At 39.8% G+C, this 16783-nt stretch overlaps 1 protein-coding gene across 16 annotated transcripts in view; it reads right to left on the reverse strand.

Annotated features, from left to right (window-relative positions):
* Window positions 1-183: 183 nt before the first annotated feature.
* Window positions 184-16783, reverse strand: part of Ttll5 (tubulin tyrosine ligase like 5) — a 264716-nt gene continuing 248116 nt past the window's right edge. For 14 of the 16 annotated variants that reach the window (XM_074067497.1, XM_074067496.1, XM_074067492.1 and 11 more), the window contains one exon: window positions 184-1815. Coding sequence is in view for 2 of the 16 variants with exons in the window: in XM_074067494.1 (XP_073923595.1) it covers window positions 1793-1815 (23 nt within the window). In the remaining 14 variants the exon portion in view is untranslated. Of the gene's footprint in view, window positions 1816-3191; window positions 3733-16783 lie in introns of those variants that run through there. The other 2 variants (XM_074067499.1, XM_074067495.1) reach the window with 2 other exon arrangements.

Genomic DNA, 16783 nt, shown 5'->3' on the forward strand with positions numbered 1-16783 from the left:
TCTTTTTGGTGCTAGAGCACTACTCTGACGTGAAGCAGAAGATACATATATGGGAGGAGTTGAAGCCCAGCCTCCCCTTTCTTCATACCACTTACAGGCACTACAGATGCTTGATCATTGTCTGTCTTCAAAAATATACACTTGTTTTGGGGGAGGGTAATGATACTGGAAATGACACCTCTGTTGCAAGAGGCTCAATTGATCCATCTTTTTTTTTTTTTTTTAAACCAAGACAAATCCAGTACCAATAAGAGTGACTTGAAAACACTTTGGTAGGGAAAGATTTGGGTTGTGGTCTTAGCACCTGGCCAGCATACAGTGAATGCAGCTTGAGGATTTAATTCTGATTGGATACCTAGGGCAATTCCAAGCACTGTAGTTGTTCTTATAGTTCTTGCACTAGGCTCATATTGACTGTCTTATCCCTTTTTCACAAGATTCATTTGATGAAATCCCCAACCCCTTATTTCTCAAATCTATACATCAGCAGCAGATTATAGAGGAATCTGAATTTGTCTCCTAGCCAACTCAAGCCAAGTGAGTTAAGATGGTTCTCAAACTACTACCCAGTAGATCCAGGCAACATGGGATACATTATTCTCTCCTGTAGCCAGGCCCTCATCCTTCACAAACAAACTTTGTTTTCATTCACTGAGAAGGTGGTAACACCCTTTTTCTGTCTTTTCTGGTGTCATTTTCCTGTTCTGGAGGCCTGACTATGGATTCTCCCCCAGAAATTCCCCAGGGAAGCTAAGTGAACACTTCAGTGGGTTTGCAGCCCTGCTTTCAGCCTTTTCTCCAGTAGAAGCCAGAGTGAGGACCTGGGAAAAGTGAGGAAGCAGGAGAGCAGGCCAGGTAGAGCGGAGCTAGGGCTATGCCACACTGTCCAGATTCATTTGCCAGGCAGGACTGTGGCGCACCTGCTGGGGCTGGTCATGGAGAAATCTGCCCGCACCAGCTCCCCCAATGTGGGAGTCACCCTTGGGAACCGGCCTGGACCTGCCATCTGCTGAAACAATTTCTTGATGTTCATATTTCTAAAATGAAGTTTAAAAATTGTCCAGCCATGAAATAAAATGAAAAGATTCCATTTCAGTCTTGTTTGTGGATATTGATTTTGGGAAATTAGTAAATGGAAAAAAGAAAATAAAAATAGAATTACTTTATTAAATCTTAGAAATCAGTAATTCCAAAGGGTGTCTGTACCCTGGCTCACGTCAGCAGCAGACCAACTTGTCTCCACTCTCTGGGAAACTTGTGATGTGTACTGCTCCTTCCCCCAGACCCTCTGAAAAGGGAGAACAGCTTTGGTAGACAATGATGCTGGGATTTTAAGCTTGTACAAAGAAAATACAGCTTAATAGTGCAATCTGGAAAAGAAGAGGAAGCAAAATGCAAATAGCCAAAGAGCCTCTTTTATATCATCTCTGCGGCAGCAGGAAAGGGACAGAGAAGACCTAAGCAGGTTGGGGACTGGGCGGGGGGAAGGTTGGGGGTGGGCGGGCAAAGGAAAGGTAAAATACACGTGCGAGCTGACAGGGTAGAGAATGCATCAGTCGAGTGTCCCCACTGTCAAGTTCCATCCAAACCCTCAGGATCTGATTTCCTGTTGTCCCAGAGTAAGTCTGGCTTGGCTGATGGCAACCATCTACTGCCACTTCTGCTTGAAGGCCTTGGGGACTTTGAGGCAGCAAAAAAATACTGTGGACCACTTGCAGTACTGCTGGATGCTTCGCCCGCAGTCATGCACCCAGGAGCAGCAAACAGGTTCTTCCTCTGTGTGTGTGTGGGTTCATCTGTTAGTGTGAGTGGGATCTGAAAAAAAGAACATCAACCACTAAGTGCCTGAGAGTGTAGGGTTTTACTTCTTTACTGCAATGTGGGGTTTCTTTATCACCATTGAAGGATGAAGTGGTGGCCCCAATAAATGGAGTTACCCTGAAACACATGACTGAATTTTAACCACTTTTGCTGGAAACCTTCCTAAAGTATTTATGTTCTGCTGCTGCTGCTTTTTGGGTAGTTCTGTTTTTTGGATAAAACATTTATTTTAGTTTATTTATTTATTTAGTGGTACTGGGGTTTGAACTCAGGACCTACACCTTGAGTCACTTCATCAGTCCTTTTTTGTGAGGAGTTTTTTCAAGACAGGGTCTTGCAAAACTATTTGCCCAGGCTGGCTTTGAACGGAGATCCTCCTGATCTCTGCCTCCTGAGTAGCTAGGATTACAGGCGTGAACCACCAGCACTGGGCTAGTTTATTTAATTTTTAAGACAGGTCTCATCCTGTTGCCCGAGCTGGTTTTGAACTCCTGGGCTCGATTCTTCTGCGTCAGCCTCTCAAGTAGTTGGAGCCACAGGTATGTGCACCATGCCCAGCAGGATAAAAACATTTTATCCCTCTTCACTGGGCCCAGCTTCTCAAGTAGCTGAGGCAGAAGGATGCTTTGAATCTAGGAATTCAAGGCCAGCCCATACAACATGGTGAGTCCCCATATCAACAAAACAAAAAAGATCCCTTGTTTCTGAAATAGAAGATGTTAAATGTATCTATCTTTTCTAGAAACTCAGGGTCAGCATTAGCATTTTTGAACTGCATGGAAAGGTTTCATGGATCCTTTTGAGATTTTCTAACTCTTCCCTTGGTGTTGGGTTATCAGAAAATACTTTGCCCTCCACACTCTACTCCCCATCGTCCCAAATACACCTATGGACCCCATTACTCAGTTTGAGGGAAGGGCCTTACTCCCAAATCCCTGGTAAGACTCTCCCTGTTCTTCCCCATTCCCGCCTCCGAATTTTGTGTTTATCCTTATTTGCTTTTTTAAAAACAGGCTTATTTACTACATACACTTCTGTCCTAAATGTATGTGGCTTTGGATTTACTGTGCTCTCATGACAATTCTTTATGTGTGGCTGGATACATGCCGGAAGCATTTCTTTGGGAACACTCAGGAGGGGAGCTGCTGGGTGAGGAGGTGCCCACACCCCTGGGCACTGATGAGCTTCCCTCCCTTCTCCACATCCTCTTCAGGTGTCGTGGTATAGCTGGAGTTGAAACTTTTTGTGACTCAAGTGAGTACATGACAATGTTCCACAGTAGCTTTAATGAGCATTTATCTCCTAGGGATGACACCGAGTATCTTTCCAAACATCTATTGTGTGTATGTTTCTTCTGTGAAATGCCCTGATGTGTTTTTCCTACTGAGTTGTTATTGATTAAAAAAAAAAAACAGCTTTATTATAATAGAATTCACATAGACAATGCACTCATTTATTGTATATAATTCAGAATTGTGTATTTATCACCACAATCAATTTAAGAACATTTTAATTATCCCTCAACAAAACCCTGTACCTCTTCGTCATCACCCCCTACACCTCTCATACCCTGCCCTGGGAAACTACAAATCTATTTTCTGTCTACATAGGAATTTACCTATCCTGGACATTACATATAACGGAATCATACAATGTGTGGTCCTGTGTGAATACATCCTTCACTCAGCACCATGTTTTTAAGGGCCAGCTGTACTGTAGCATACATTAGTACTCTATTACTTTTCATGGCTGAATAACAGTCTACTGGGCCTATACCACATTCTGTTTATCCATTTATCGGCTGCTGGGCACTGGAGCTGGTTCCACCTCTTGGCTGTTATTAATAATGCTGCTGTAGACACCCATGTACAAGTTCTTGTTGGAGCAGTTTTCATTCCCTTCTGTGTAGATCTAGGAATGAGAAAATTGTTGGGTCATTTGGCAACTCTGTTACTTCCTGAGAAACTGCCAAACTTTTCAGAAGCAATTGCACCATTTTACACCCTCAGCAGCAGGTGTGATGGCTCCAATTTCTCCATTTTTTTGCCACTTGTTGCTGTCACTTTGACTGCAGCCCTTCTGCTCTGTTGGGTGTGAGGTAGTACTCTGCAGGTTTTGGTTTGCATCTCTCCCGTGTATATGCTGTTGAAGATGTTTTTGTATGCTCATTGGCATTACAGATCTTCTTTGGCTAAATGTCTGCTCAGATTCTTTGCCCATTTTAAAGACTGAGTTGTTTTTGTTTTATTGAATTGTATGAGTTCTTTGTATATTCCAGATACGAGTCCCTTGCCACATATATGATTTGTGATATTTTTTCCCATTCTGTGGGCTGTTGTTTCACTTCCTTGATAAAGTACTTTGAAGCACAGACTTCTTGATGACGTCTAGTCTATTTTTTTCTATTGTTGCTTATGCTATATAGCCCAGGCTGGCCTCATACTCATGACCCTCCTGCCTCAGCCTATCTCGTGCTGTGATTACAATGTACATCCCCAGGACTGGCATTTATGATATTTTTAAAAAGATACTGGTTTATATGATTTATTATTTTATATGGAAATTCATACTCAGATCACATTTAAATATGTACTTAACAAGTAGCTTTTTCAGAAAATAATTTTTTTTAGATTGGTACTAGAGTTTGAACTCAGGACCTCACATTTGCTAGGCAGGCTTCTATCACTTGAGCCACTCTACCAGCTCCATCAGAAAATAATTTTTAAAAAAATGTTAAGTCTTTCAGAAATCCAGAACATTATAATAAATATGGATGCTTTCTTTAAAAACTATTTGTTTATTCCATTTTTATTAGGATATATTTGTTGTTCAGGAGGATTCATTGTGACAATTCCGAACAGCCTTACATTGTGCATTGGTTACATTTGTCCCTTCATCTTAAAAATTCAAAGAAAATACAAAGTACAATACACTTCTATGTTCATTCACATCATCTAGCTTTGATAATCATCAGTATTCAACCCCCCCTTTTTTTTGTAAGGTGGAGTTTTGCTAAGTCGCCCAGGCTGGCCTCAAACTTGCAATCCCTCTGCCTCAGCCTCCTGAGTAGTTAGGACAAGAGTAGGCCACTTCACCTAGCTAACTTTCTGCCATTTTTTGTCTCATCTCTGTCTTCACCTTTTTTTTTTTTCCTGGAAAACTTTCAAAGCAGACCCCAAATAATATATTGTTTTATCCATAAATATTTCAGAATGTATCTTTGGTGGAAGGACATAAGGGGAAGATTTACAATACTGTTCTTATATCTTAGAACTTCTTGATTTTAACAAAGTCAAATTTATCAGTTTTTACCTTTGTACCTTGCATTTTTTGGGTCTGATTTTAAGAACTCCTTTCCTTATATTGTGGAATAATGATTTTTTTAAAAAAACATTCACACTTTTGCCTTCTTATATTTAAGTCTTTAATCCAACCTAACATTATATACAGTGTAAGGCACAGATCTAATTTCATTTTTCCCATACAGTAACTCACTGTCCTAACATCACTCATTGAAAAAATGACTTTTACTGCAATTTAGCCTCTCCATCATAAGTTGTTTCCATCTGAAGACCAGTTTTAGGTTTCTCTGTCTTGTGCCAACACTACACTCTCAAGTACCTTAGCTTGATAATAACTCTTGCTATTTTGTTAAGATAAGTTGCACACAGCCTAATTCCACACCCATTCTTTAGGGGGTACAAAGGTGATTCTTTTTTCTTCCATATAAATCTTAGAAACATCTTGTCATATTTAAAAAAAAAAAAAACAACCAGCACCCTCCTTCAAATTTACAGACCAATTTTGGGGAGAGTTGTTATCTTCACCAACTTTTAATCCATGAACACATAGCTCTTCGTTTACTTCACTCTGTGTGTGCGCGTGTATGTGCACGTGCAGTGCTGGGAATTGAGCCCAGGACTTCTTTATGCTAGGCAAATGCCCTACTACGAGTTATGGTCTCAGCCTTCCATTAACTTTTTAAAGTGACCTCAATCAGGTCACTGTATATATATATATATACATATATGTATAAAATATTATATATATTATATAAACATAATGGATCTTGTTAGATTTGTTCCTAGGTATGTTATGTATTTTAATTCAGAAAAGCATTAATATCATATAATTGTCCATGTATGGCAACATTCTTTGGTCACAATTCCTCCTGCATCTTGGTATCACCTTCCTCAGTCTCAAATACATTCTTTAGACTTTCTTTTGGTGAAGATTGATTAATGACAAGCTCCTTTGAATTTTATGTGTTGGAAAAAGTATTTCATCCTCACTCTTGAAGGACATTTTTGCTTTAAATACATTTCTGTTTTGGTAATTATTTTCTTTTGTCAATGGCAACATTGCACCATATTTTGGCTTCCATCATGCTGTTGAGAATTTAGCTGTCAATCAATTGTCACTCCTATTTCTAGCTGCTTTGATTTTTTGTCTTCAGTATTCTTAAGTTTCAGGATGATGTGTACAACAAATGTGGATTTCTTGTTACTCAGTGAAATACATGTATCTTTTACTAGTTCTGAAAAGTTTCTAAGCTATTATCTTTCCAAATATTATCCCTTGTCTATTTTTTAATTTCTAGCACTCTAATTAGATATTAGGCTTTCTCAATGGTTTTCCACCTTTTTTTTTTCTGTGCTATATTCAAGACAATTTCTTTAAATACATCTTTGAGTTCATTAAATCTCTCAGCTGGGCCTAATCTACAGTTAGGCCAATGTACTGATTTTTTTTCCCCCAGTTTCTTTCTTTCTTTGTATTTTTTTATTTTTGTTGTGCTGGGGGTACACTGTGGCATTTACAAGAGCTCTTATAATATATCATAGTTGAATTCACCCCTCCATCATTCTCTTTTATCCCTCTACTCCCCCATCCCTGGAATTTTAGGTCTCATTTTTCCATTTACATACAAGTGCACACAGTAATTTGTACCATATTTACCCTCCTACACCCTCTACTCACATCCTCCCCACTCCTGCTGGTACCAAACCCCCAGACAGGACCTGTTTTGCTCTCCTTTTCTCTGCTTTTGTAAAAAAAAAAAAAAAAAAAAAAAAAACAAAAACCAAAAAACCCAAAATGACATTTTTGTTTGTTTAAGACAGCTATGCAGGGAGTTTCCTTGTGACATTTCCATGTATACATGTATTACATCCTGAATTGGTTCATCCCCTCCATTTTTCTCCTTTCTACCTTAGTCCCCTTCTTATGGTGATTTCAACAGGTTTAAAAATTCTATATTCATTCTTGTACAGAAGTACACCAACAATATTCACCTTCTTAACTTTGTTCTTTTACCATCCCTCTCTCATTAGTGACTTCCCCTTAGCATTTTTCATTTCATTTCATTTATTTTTTCATATTAATTGTATTTGTATTAGGCCTATATTCCACATATGAGAGAAAGCATGTGGCCTTTGGTTTTCTGAACCTGGCTAACTTCACTTAAGATGATGTTCTTCAGTTCCTACCTGAAAACAACAAAATTTCATTCTTCTTTAGGGCTGAACAAAATTCCATTGTATATAAATACCACATTTTCTTAATCCATTCGTCGGTAGTGGGGGCATCTCAGATGTTTCAATAACTTGGCTATTGTGAATAATGCTGCAATAAACTTGGGTGTCCAGGTGCCTTTATTGTAACCTGACTTCAACGTACTGATTTTTAAACTTCAATTATTATCATATTCTCAAAGTGCTATTAGTTCTTTATAAAAATATACTTGGTCATAATCTATTGGTTTCCTTCATATTTTTATTTCCTCTGATTTCTCTAGACATATGCAAAAATTCATTTTGCATCATTTGGTAATTTCTGTGTTTAGTCTTTGCAAGTCTAATATCTGTTGTTTTTGCTGGCTCTTGCTTGTGGTGTTTTGTAATTTTAAACTGTGATCCCACATTTCTAGAATTTTACCTTGTGAATTACTTGAGATTTGGCTGAAGAATTCCTCCAGATACAATATGCATTTGACTTTGTGAAGTTCTAGGGTCACTGTCCCCTTGCAGCTTGGGACCACTGTAAAGTGAGTTCTTAGTTTCAAGTCTTGCAGGCCACCTAGGGATGTGAATTCATGCCCAAGCTTATGTAAGGGTCAGCTTGTAGTGATAAATTATCAGGGGAGACTTCCCTAATCCACTTTATTGGGCACCAAGGTTTAAGAGCCTGAGGGGGTGAAACAGTTCAAGAGGGAGGGCTTATTTGTGCTTGATTTTCTATGGAGATGGAATCTCACCCTTTGCGGTCCCATCTTTATGTGACGAGTCTCTTGTTTGACTCTGCATGTTGGCCTTGCTTACTGTCCCTTACACCCTGCTGTAATTCCAATCCAGAGCCACTTCAATCTCCACTCCTGACTAGAGATCAAGTGATCTGATAATAACAACAGGAAAGGTGTACAGAACAACGATGTTACAGCCTTGTTCTTATTGCCTCTGTAGCCATGAATGCAGGTGGGCTCCTTTTCTCCTAGGTCACTGAAATTGCAGCCATTGAAGGTACCCATCCTTTTCATTTGGCTTCTTAGTCCTGGCATGGAAATTAATTGTTTTATTTCTATTCTTCTCTGTCTCAGTCTCTCTCTCTCTCACTCTCTCTCTCTCTCTCTCTCTGCTCAGAGCACCCAGCCTTTTGCCATGTAAATGTTTACAAGTGTGCTACTGACAAATGTGGGAATGATCAATGGCAGTGTTACCCTATGGGCAGCAAAGTCCCCCAACTAACAACAGAAACTATACTTGTGCAAACAGCAAAAGGCTGCTGTGGTAGGCAACCCACATTTCCAGGCCAGGGCTCCACTGTCCATCAGCTGTCTGAATGGATAAGATGCAAATTTTCAATGAGCTCATCTACCTCAGTTTTTCCTGTTCAGAAAAGAGAGAATCCATCATGATTTCTGTGTCAGTGAAGACCCAAACCTCAAACATTGTGAACACAGAACTGGATCATTAAGAGAAATAAAATTAAAACCTTAATTTTTTTTCAGATTACCTAAATGTAAATAATTTTAGCTGTTTCAACTGATCAGGCTGGCCCTGATCATCTCTTCTGGCAACATTCTTGTTTGATGGGAAAGGAATCAATCTATTTATATCCTAAGTGACATTAGTAGAAGGGGACAGCTGGAGGGTGAGGGCCAACCTGCTGCCCCCTCACCTTCCTGGGCACCGCTCCAGCACATAGGAATGAACAATACAGGCACTGGGGCATCTGCTCCATTTCATGAAACCCTGCCTGGGTGATACAGAGGAACTGGGCACAGCTGCGAGGGGTTTGTTAAGAGCAAAGACAGCCCCTGGGGAACTGAAATGCAGCCACGGGGCATGGGGCTGATGACCATCGCAGACAAGTTCCAGGGCACAGGTCTTCTCAGAAACTCTTGCAATTGCTAATCAACAAGGAACTTGGCTAAGTCACAGATGTCAAAGCTGGCATCAGCTCAAGTGTGTGTGGGTGTGATTTACTTTCTATTTGCAAAAGACTACTGGATAATTTTAATAAAAAACTATTTTAAGGGTTCCTGTTTTTATACAACAACCTAATTCTTTTTTTTTTTTTCCATTTTTTTGAGACAGGGTCTCATTATGTAGCCCAGGCTGGCCTCAAACATGAAATCCTCCTGCTTCTGTCTCCTGAGTGCTAAGATTACAGGAGTGGGCAAGCATGCCCAGCTAAGCCTAATTCTTTTTCTAAGACAATTGCATATGATTTGTTTTTCAGAAACAAGAGTTATTTAACTGTTACAAACCTGAAAAAATTATGTTCCCCTTATTGTGGCTAATTTCTATTACAACAAACATTTTCTTATTACAATGAGCAATGCATATGATAAAATTACATCATGGAACAGAGATAAATTGTTGAATGAGTAACTTTTTGTTACTCATTTAGATAGTGAAAACCCTAAGGGAAGACCATTTCACAGACTTGACAGCTTTTTTTTTTGCATGAAAATGCTTAATAACTACTCTTTTATGAAAACTTAAAAATTGAGAGGTTGATCTACATCAAAGTTCTTGGGATCTCATTCTGTGATCTAAGTACCTTGTTAGTTTTGAAGCACACTTCACTTAAGTATATCTGACATGTTTCTGTCTACATATAAAACCTAGATTTAACTATTCTAGTAACATTTACTATCCCGTCATATGCTATACTTCTTACTACTCTGCTCCAAGGCTTGCCTGGAACTCTCTCAATGAGTGACAGAGTCAAGATCACCATGCTGACCTTCTGGTAACAATTATAAGGAAAATGACTCATTTTATGAAAAGTTTCTTTACTTTCTTAAAAAAATTAATTTCTTCATAGAGTGCTCTGGTAATGGAGAATGGCTGAGCAGAACTATGGGCATTAATATGATTTTTGCTGCTTTTGGGTTTTAGTAATACTAATGGTTACTGTTTTCTGCTCTGTGTAGAAAATCTTTCGTGGAGTTTATGAATGGGTTTTCACATATAGCTCTGTGTTCAAAAGAACAGACTGGCATGGCAGGGATGCCCGGCATAGTGAAAATTCATCTCGTCCTCCTGTAGTGGAGCCACACTGAGGAGGTGGGTAGGTGAGGCACTTGCTCTGTGCCTGAAGCTCAGAAGACCAGTGACTTTTAAACTTTTGAGGGGCTGCAATATAGCATAAAAACTGCATCTTATGTGGTCACTGAACACACACATAAACATCTTTATGACTTAAATAGATTCTTACAAACTTAATTTATTAAACATGGACCCTGGTATGATTCTTTCTACTCCATTCTGTCCCACTGCGGTAGGGAGAGACCATTGATGGTTGTGTCCTGATGTGTTCTAGTAAATGTTTAATAGGCTCTCCAGTAAAACAAACAAAAGCTACAACTTCATCCTGGCTGATGTCCACCACAAAGGAGTTCAAATAACCTACATGAAGCTACTGAAGACACAGCTGGAAAAGGACAAGTCCCACTGGCTCTTGGGAGCCTGAATGTGACCCACCATGAGGTCATGACATAGGTAAAAACCCACTGCTGTAGCATATAGAGCATCAAGCTCCTTACTAGCTCAGGGCAAGCGGAGACGGCAGTATATTCTGTCTCTAGAAGCTGAAGAATGAGGTTGCCCGAGCTAAGAGTGACTACCTGCGCACCAGGGGGAGGATGAACTCATGCTGTGGGCATTTCTGAACTACTTGGCCTTCAGCCTCCTGAGAGACTGAACTGTGCCAGCAGTGACCTCAGGAAGACTGTGATCTCTGTGCTTCAGCTTTTCTCTCTGTGATATGGGAGAAAACCTCTGCACCACACTGGATTGGTCTAAGGGCCAAATGACATCATCCATCCAAAGGCACTGTGACAGTACAGAGGGCCATGTAGAGCCTTATTCACATGAAAATAACAACAGCATCAAAGTCATTCCTGCCCTGTGTGACTCAGGGGTCTCCCCGGGCCGCTCCCGAGCTCCCCCAGGCCTCCTTCTCAGTCCTCTGGAGCTATGCTGCACCTCATGCTCCTTCCCAGGGAGGATTTAGCCACTCACAGAGTTAACAGGTATCTATAAGGATGAATCTCTGTCTGATGGCATCATCTACAAGGCTAATTCTGTCAGTGGCACTAGTAGTATTTCAGTTTAATCTAAAAGCACTTAAAACCATCTCACCCTTATGAGGACAGCCACTATCAAAAACCTAGAAAGTAGCAAGTGTTGGGGAGGATCTGGAGACATAGGACCCTTGCACACTGTGGGTGGGAATGTCAAATAGTGTAGCTACTACAGAAAGCAGGATGACAGATCCTCAGCAAATTAAAAATAGAATTACTGTATGACCCAGCAGTTCTACTTCTGTGTATATATTCAAAAGAAATGAAAGCAGGGACTTGAACAAAGTTGTACAACATGTCTGTAGCAGCATTATTCACAAGAGTGAAAAGGTGGAAGCCACCCAAGTATCCATCAACAGATGAATGGAAAAACAAAATATGGTATATACATACAGTGGAATATTATTCAACCTTAAAAAGGAAGGGAATTCTGGCACATGCTATAACACAGACGAACTCTGAGAACATTAGACTAAGTGAAATAAGCTAGTCACAAAACAACAAATATGTATGATTCCACTTACTTGTGGTTACCTAGAATAGTCAAATTCATAGAGGCAGAGAGCAGAATGGTGGCTTCCAGAGGTTGGGGGCACAGGGGAGTGGGAGCTATTATTGAATGGGTACGGGGTTAGTTTTCTAAGATGGAAAAAGTCTGGAGATGGATGGTGGTGATGGTAATGGTGGTGATGGTAATGTTGATGTGCTTAATGCCACTGAACTATGTACTTAAAACTGGTTAAAATGGCATTTTGTACTATACATACTTCCTCACAATTAAAAAAATATGTACTCACTAACTGCAGTATCAACTTATCACTTATCCTGCTCTAGGCAGCTTCTGAAGGGCTTTCTGCATGTATTGTCTAATTTAACCTCGTATTTGTACAGACATTAAAAGCAAAGGGTGGAAAGTAGGGGAATGTACTGGTTTTTGTCTGCCTAATGACCTTACCTGCTGGTTTTAGCCCTTTCACTTCTGTGCTGGTTAACCAACTTGATTGGATTGAAAGATGCCAAGAGGATTAGTAAAGCACAATTGTAAAGTCCAATTGTTTAAGGAATCAATTAGATCATTTATGAATGGATTAATCCCTTGATGGATTCATAGTATGATGGCATTATTGGGAGCTGGCAAAAGCTAGTTGGAGGAAGTAAAGTCACTGGGGCTGTCTTTGGGGGACATATATTGCCCTGGCTTCTTCCTGTATTTCCCCCTTCTCTCCTTCCTAGGTGCATGATATGAATTGCTCGCCCCCTGCCATGATGGAGAGATACTTCTGAAACTGAGCCAAAATAAATACTTCTTCCCTTTAGTTGTTTATGTCAGATATTTGGTCACAGTGATGAAAGCTAACTAATACAGCTTCTTTTGGGAAATTGCTCCCTCTCCTTCCTGGATTCCAAATAGGTTATTATGTCCAGACTGCAAATATTAGCCATACCTCGAACACAGAAGTTGGCAAGCAATCTAGACCTGGCCAAAGTCTGAGTCCTCTTGACCACAGCAATGGTTTAAGAGGTGGCCTTATCAATCAAGCTGGGCCAATCACAGCACTTCTTTGGGAAACTTTTCCTACTGACATAGAAAGAGACAGGTTCTCTACTTTTTGGTCACTAAAGTGGGAAGAATAATTCTGGATCTGCTCAAACCACACAGCTCCGTCTGAGCTTCTAGATGGAAGAAATCATGTAAAGCAAGAAATCGGGGTCAATGAAGCTGTGCTGAGAAATGAAAAGGGATGAAGAAAAGATGGGGAGAGAGCATGAGACAGAGAGGAATGGAGAAGAGGAAAGATCTGACCACACTTAGTTCTCAGATCCTGAGAACTCTCTCTCCTCTCCAATAATGTAAGTCAAACCGTTTCCTAGATGTTTGAGTTGGGGCTCAATTACTTTGTATTCCGGATACCATCAATGAAGACTCAGATGTCAGGATCATTACAATGAAGGTAAAAGCTGAAGTTCTGAAAATGCATAAAATGATAAAATAAGCACAGAGAAAGAAAACACAAAGAGAGGAGAAAAACCCAAAGCTAGAACTGACCCAAAATGCCTCTCAGGAAAAGAGCCATTCTAATCTTTGCTGAAGCAAAGTGTTCATTGGCATTTGGTAGAAAATTAATTTTGGAACACTCTATTTTTAAAACAGAACTAAAGGAAGGGATATATGTTCTGACTAAAAAAAACAAGGCAGTAAGAAATATTCCTCATATGACTGCTATAATGTATAAGTGAAAATTATGTAAAATTACAGCACCTGGGATATAACAGGTGTTCAATAAATAGCTATTACTATCATGATAGTTTAATTTTTTTTCAAAGTACAGTGATAAAAAGCAGAGAGAACTGGAAAACTCAGATTACTGGGGAGATAATAGAGCCTGAATTTAAAGGCTACACAGAGTAACTTCAATTTTATTCCTTCCAGGGCTTTTTCTTTTAAAAACTCTTTCTGTTTGTGTTGTTTAAAAGTAATCCATGCATGGACTTAAAAAAAAAAATCAAACAATACTAAAGACTTTGGGGTCTCTATCTCACGGGTAGGCAGCTCCCTGCTATTGATTTGTGTATGTACATGTGTATCTTTTTCACAACAGTCTATGAACATACAAACATACATTCCTCCTCCCCTTTTTACAATAGTAGGAGCATATTTTATACTGGGTTTTGTTTTGGCATCTTTTACTTAACAACATAACTGGATAATTATTTCTTATCCAGAGAAACATCTACTCCAAGAGAACTCTTTAGGTAATCATTATAAACATGCAAATCCTGACACCTTTTTAGTGTGGGTCCAGTGAGGTCCCAGCCTTCTCTCACTCTCTGCATATTTACGTTTTGTAAGGAAAACTGAAATGGACCCTAAGAATCAGTCTGTCATCTTGTTATAGTGCAACCAGGAGATAACAGGAAACAGCTTCTTCCTCTCTTATAACAAAGGCCCACCCAGACAAGAGTTCTGATAAAGCAGGAGCTAAATTATTGTAGCTAAATACTGGGAGATGTTGTTTGTCAGAAAGCTCTGGAAGGAAAAGGGAGAATTTCCCTTATAGTAGTAGCATCACTTAAGAAACCCAAAAGAAGGCTGTTGATGAAAAGAAGTCTGACCTTAGTTGGGACAATGCAGCTCTGCCACATGGACTCGGATGGTTAGACAAACATGAGGCCTCAAGTTGACAACACTACTAATTTTAGAGGCTACAGCTATAGGGAACCCAGTGTCCTTACTGGGGAATCAGATGTCAGCTCACTATCACCACAAAGCAGATGTCCTCCGGATCCTTTGAACTAAAGCTTGGGTTCAACAATCACCAACCCTTCTCTTGGAAAGTTCTTCATATAAGTTCATGGAAGTCTCTTGAATATGTAGACTATTTTATATTTATCATCCAAACTAATCCATCCAGCCCCTTAATCATTTTTATTGCTCTTCACTGGGTTTTCTAAACAGTTTCATCTTTCTGGGGATTACAGTACAAAGCACGCCCATCTCTACACCACTCCAATTTATCCTCCCTTCAGTCCATGAAAGAGAAAGGGTACAGCAGTTTCTCAACTTTCTCCACCCTGTGCTCCATCAGCTGAGATCTGTGCAGCTTTACTGTCTGTTTTATGAAAGTTGTACATTTCTTTTCACTTCCCATACATAGCATTGTATTTGATTTGACTATGCTTTTTTAGCCTGTGACACTGCCCCTCATGTTCTCATGGTAGGCACCCTAGGCTGAGAATCACTGTATGACACTTAGAATTAGCATTTACTATATCATTTCTCCTCAGTCTAATCCATAAAAGGCTCTTCTTCACCCCCAGAAAGTCTTGCCCTAAAGGTCAAATTTTTCTCTTTCAGATCCTAACAATCTTATTTTTACAGAATGGTTCTATGGCCTACAGAGTAAGTCAGCCAAGATGTCAGCGTATTTAGTGAGGCTGATCTACTTTATCATGCAAAAATGTCCAGATTGTCCATCTCAATGCTTTAAAAATCCTAGTGTGGGAGGCCACCTTTAAGATGGCTCCTGGTGATCCCTGACTCCTGGAATCCATGTCCTTATGTCCTATCTCCTCCCCTTGAGTATGCACTTGACTTGATGACTCACTTCCAAGAATGAGAATACATAAAAAAAAAATGACAGGATATTGCTTCTAAGATTAAGTTATAAAAAGACAGTGGCTTCTGCGTTGGGTGCTTTCTCATTGTTTCAGATTGCTTATCCAGACAAAGCCAGCTACCATGTCACGAGGCAGCAGTGTTAAGTTTGCTAGGGCTGCCGTAATAAAATACCACATCCTGAATGGCCTAAATAACATCAATTTACTCTCTCACAGTTCTGGAAGCCAGAGAACAAGATGAAGGTGTTGGCAGGTCTGGCCACTCTCTTTGGCTTCTGGACAGGCACCTCCTCACTGTGTCCTCACATGGTCTTTTCTTTGGGTGCACACATCCCTGGTGTTTCTTGCATGTCCAAAGTTCCTCTACTTCAAAGAGGTGGACTGGATTAGGGCTAAGCTCAACAGTCTCATTTTAACTTAATCACCTCTTTAAAGATATGTCTCCAAATATAGTCACATTCTGAGGTACTGGGGTTTAGACTTTAATGTATGAATTTCAGGAGGACACAGTTCAGTCTACAAAAGCAGCCTTTAGGTTTAAACCCCAGCACAGGGGTCAAGGAAGGAAAGCCTTGGGAGAGGACTAAGTAGAAAACAAGGTTGCCAACAAACATGCAAGTGAGCTTGGAAGCAGATCCCCAGTTCAGCCTTCAGATGAGATCACAACTTCCAGCTTGACCGAGGCCTTGTGAGATACCTGAGCTAGGAAGCCTGATCCTCAGACACTTGTGAGATAATAAGTGTAGTAAAGCCATAAGTTTTGGCATAAAAAAAATGCTATGCAGCAATAGATAAGTAATACAACCAATAACCTTACCTATCAACAAAGAAAATCCTGTATTATCTGAAATGCAAAGAGTAGTGTGGCTACTTGAAATTTTCCGTTGATTGGGGTTAAAGCCAATTTTTTTTGTTTGTTTGTTTCTAACTTGCTACAAATGAATCAGTATACTTTTCTGTCAGGAGCAACTGAGTATTTAATGACTGAAAATTGAGACTGTTCTGGGGTGTCACTTGATAGTTTAAAAAAAAAAAGGCAACCACTATATTTTCACATGCAGAATGTCATCTGGCTTTCCCAGTAATCCCTTGAAGAAGACATAGCCATTATTTTAATTTGGGTGACACAGAGCAAGCATGAAAATATTTCTAAATGGAAAGTATTTCCATTGTACAATGACAACGCTGAGTTCAGAGAGGTTTCCTAACTTGCATAGGATTGCAGGGCTAGTGAGGGGCAGGTGCAGGAAT

This window comes from Castor canadensis, chromosome 3, assembly GCF_047511655.1.
Source record: "Castor canadensis chromosome 3, mCasCan1.hap1v2, whole genome shotgun sequence".
NCBI lineage: Eukaryota > Metazoa > Chordata > Mammalia > Rodentia > Castoridae > Castor > Castor canadensis.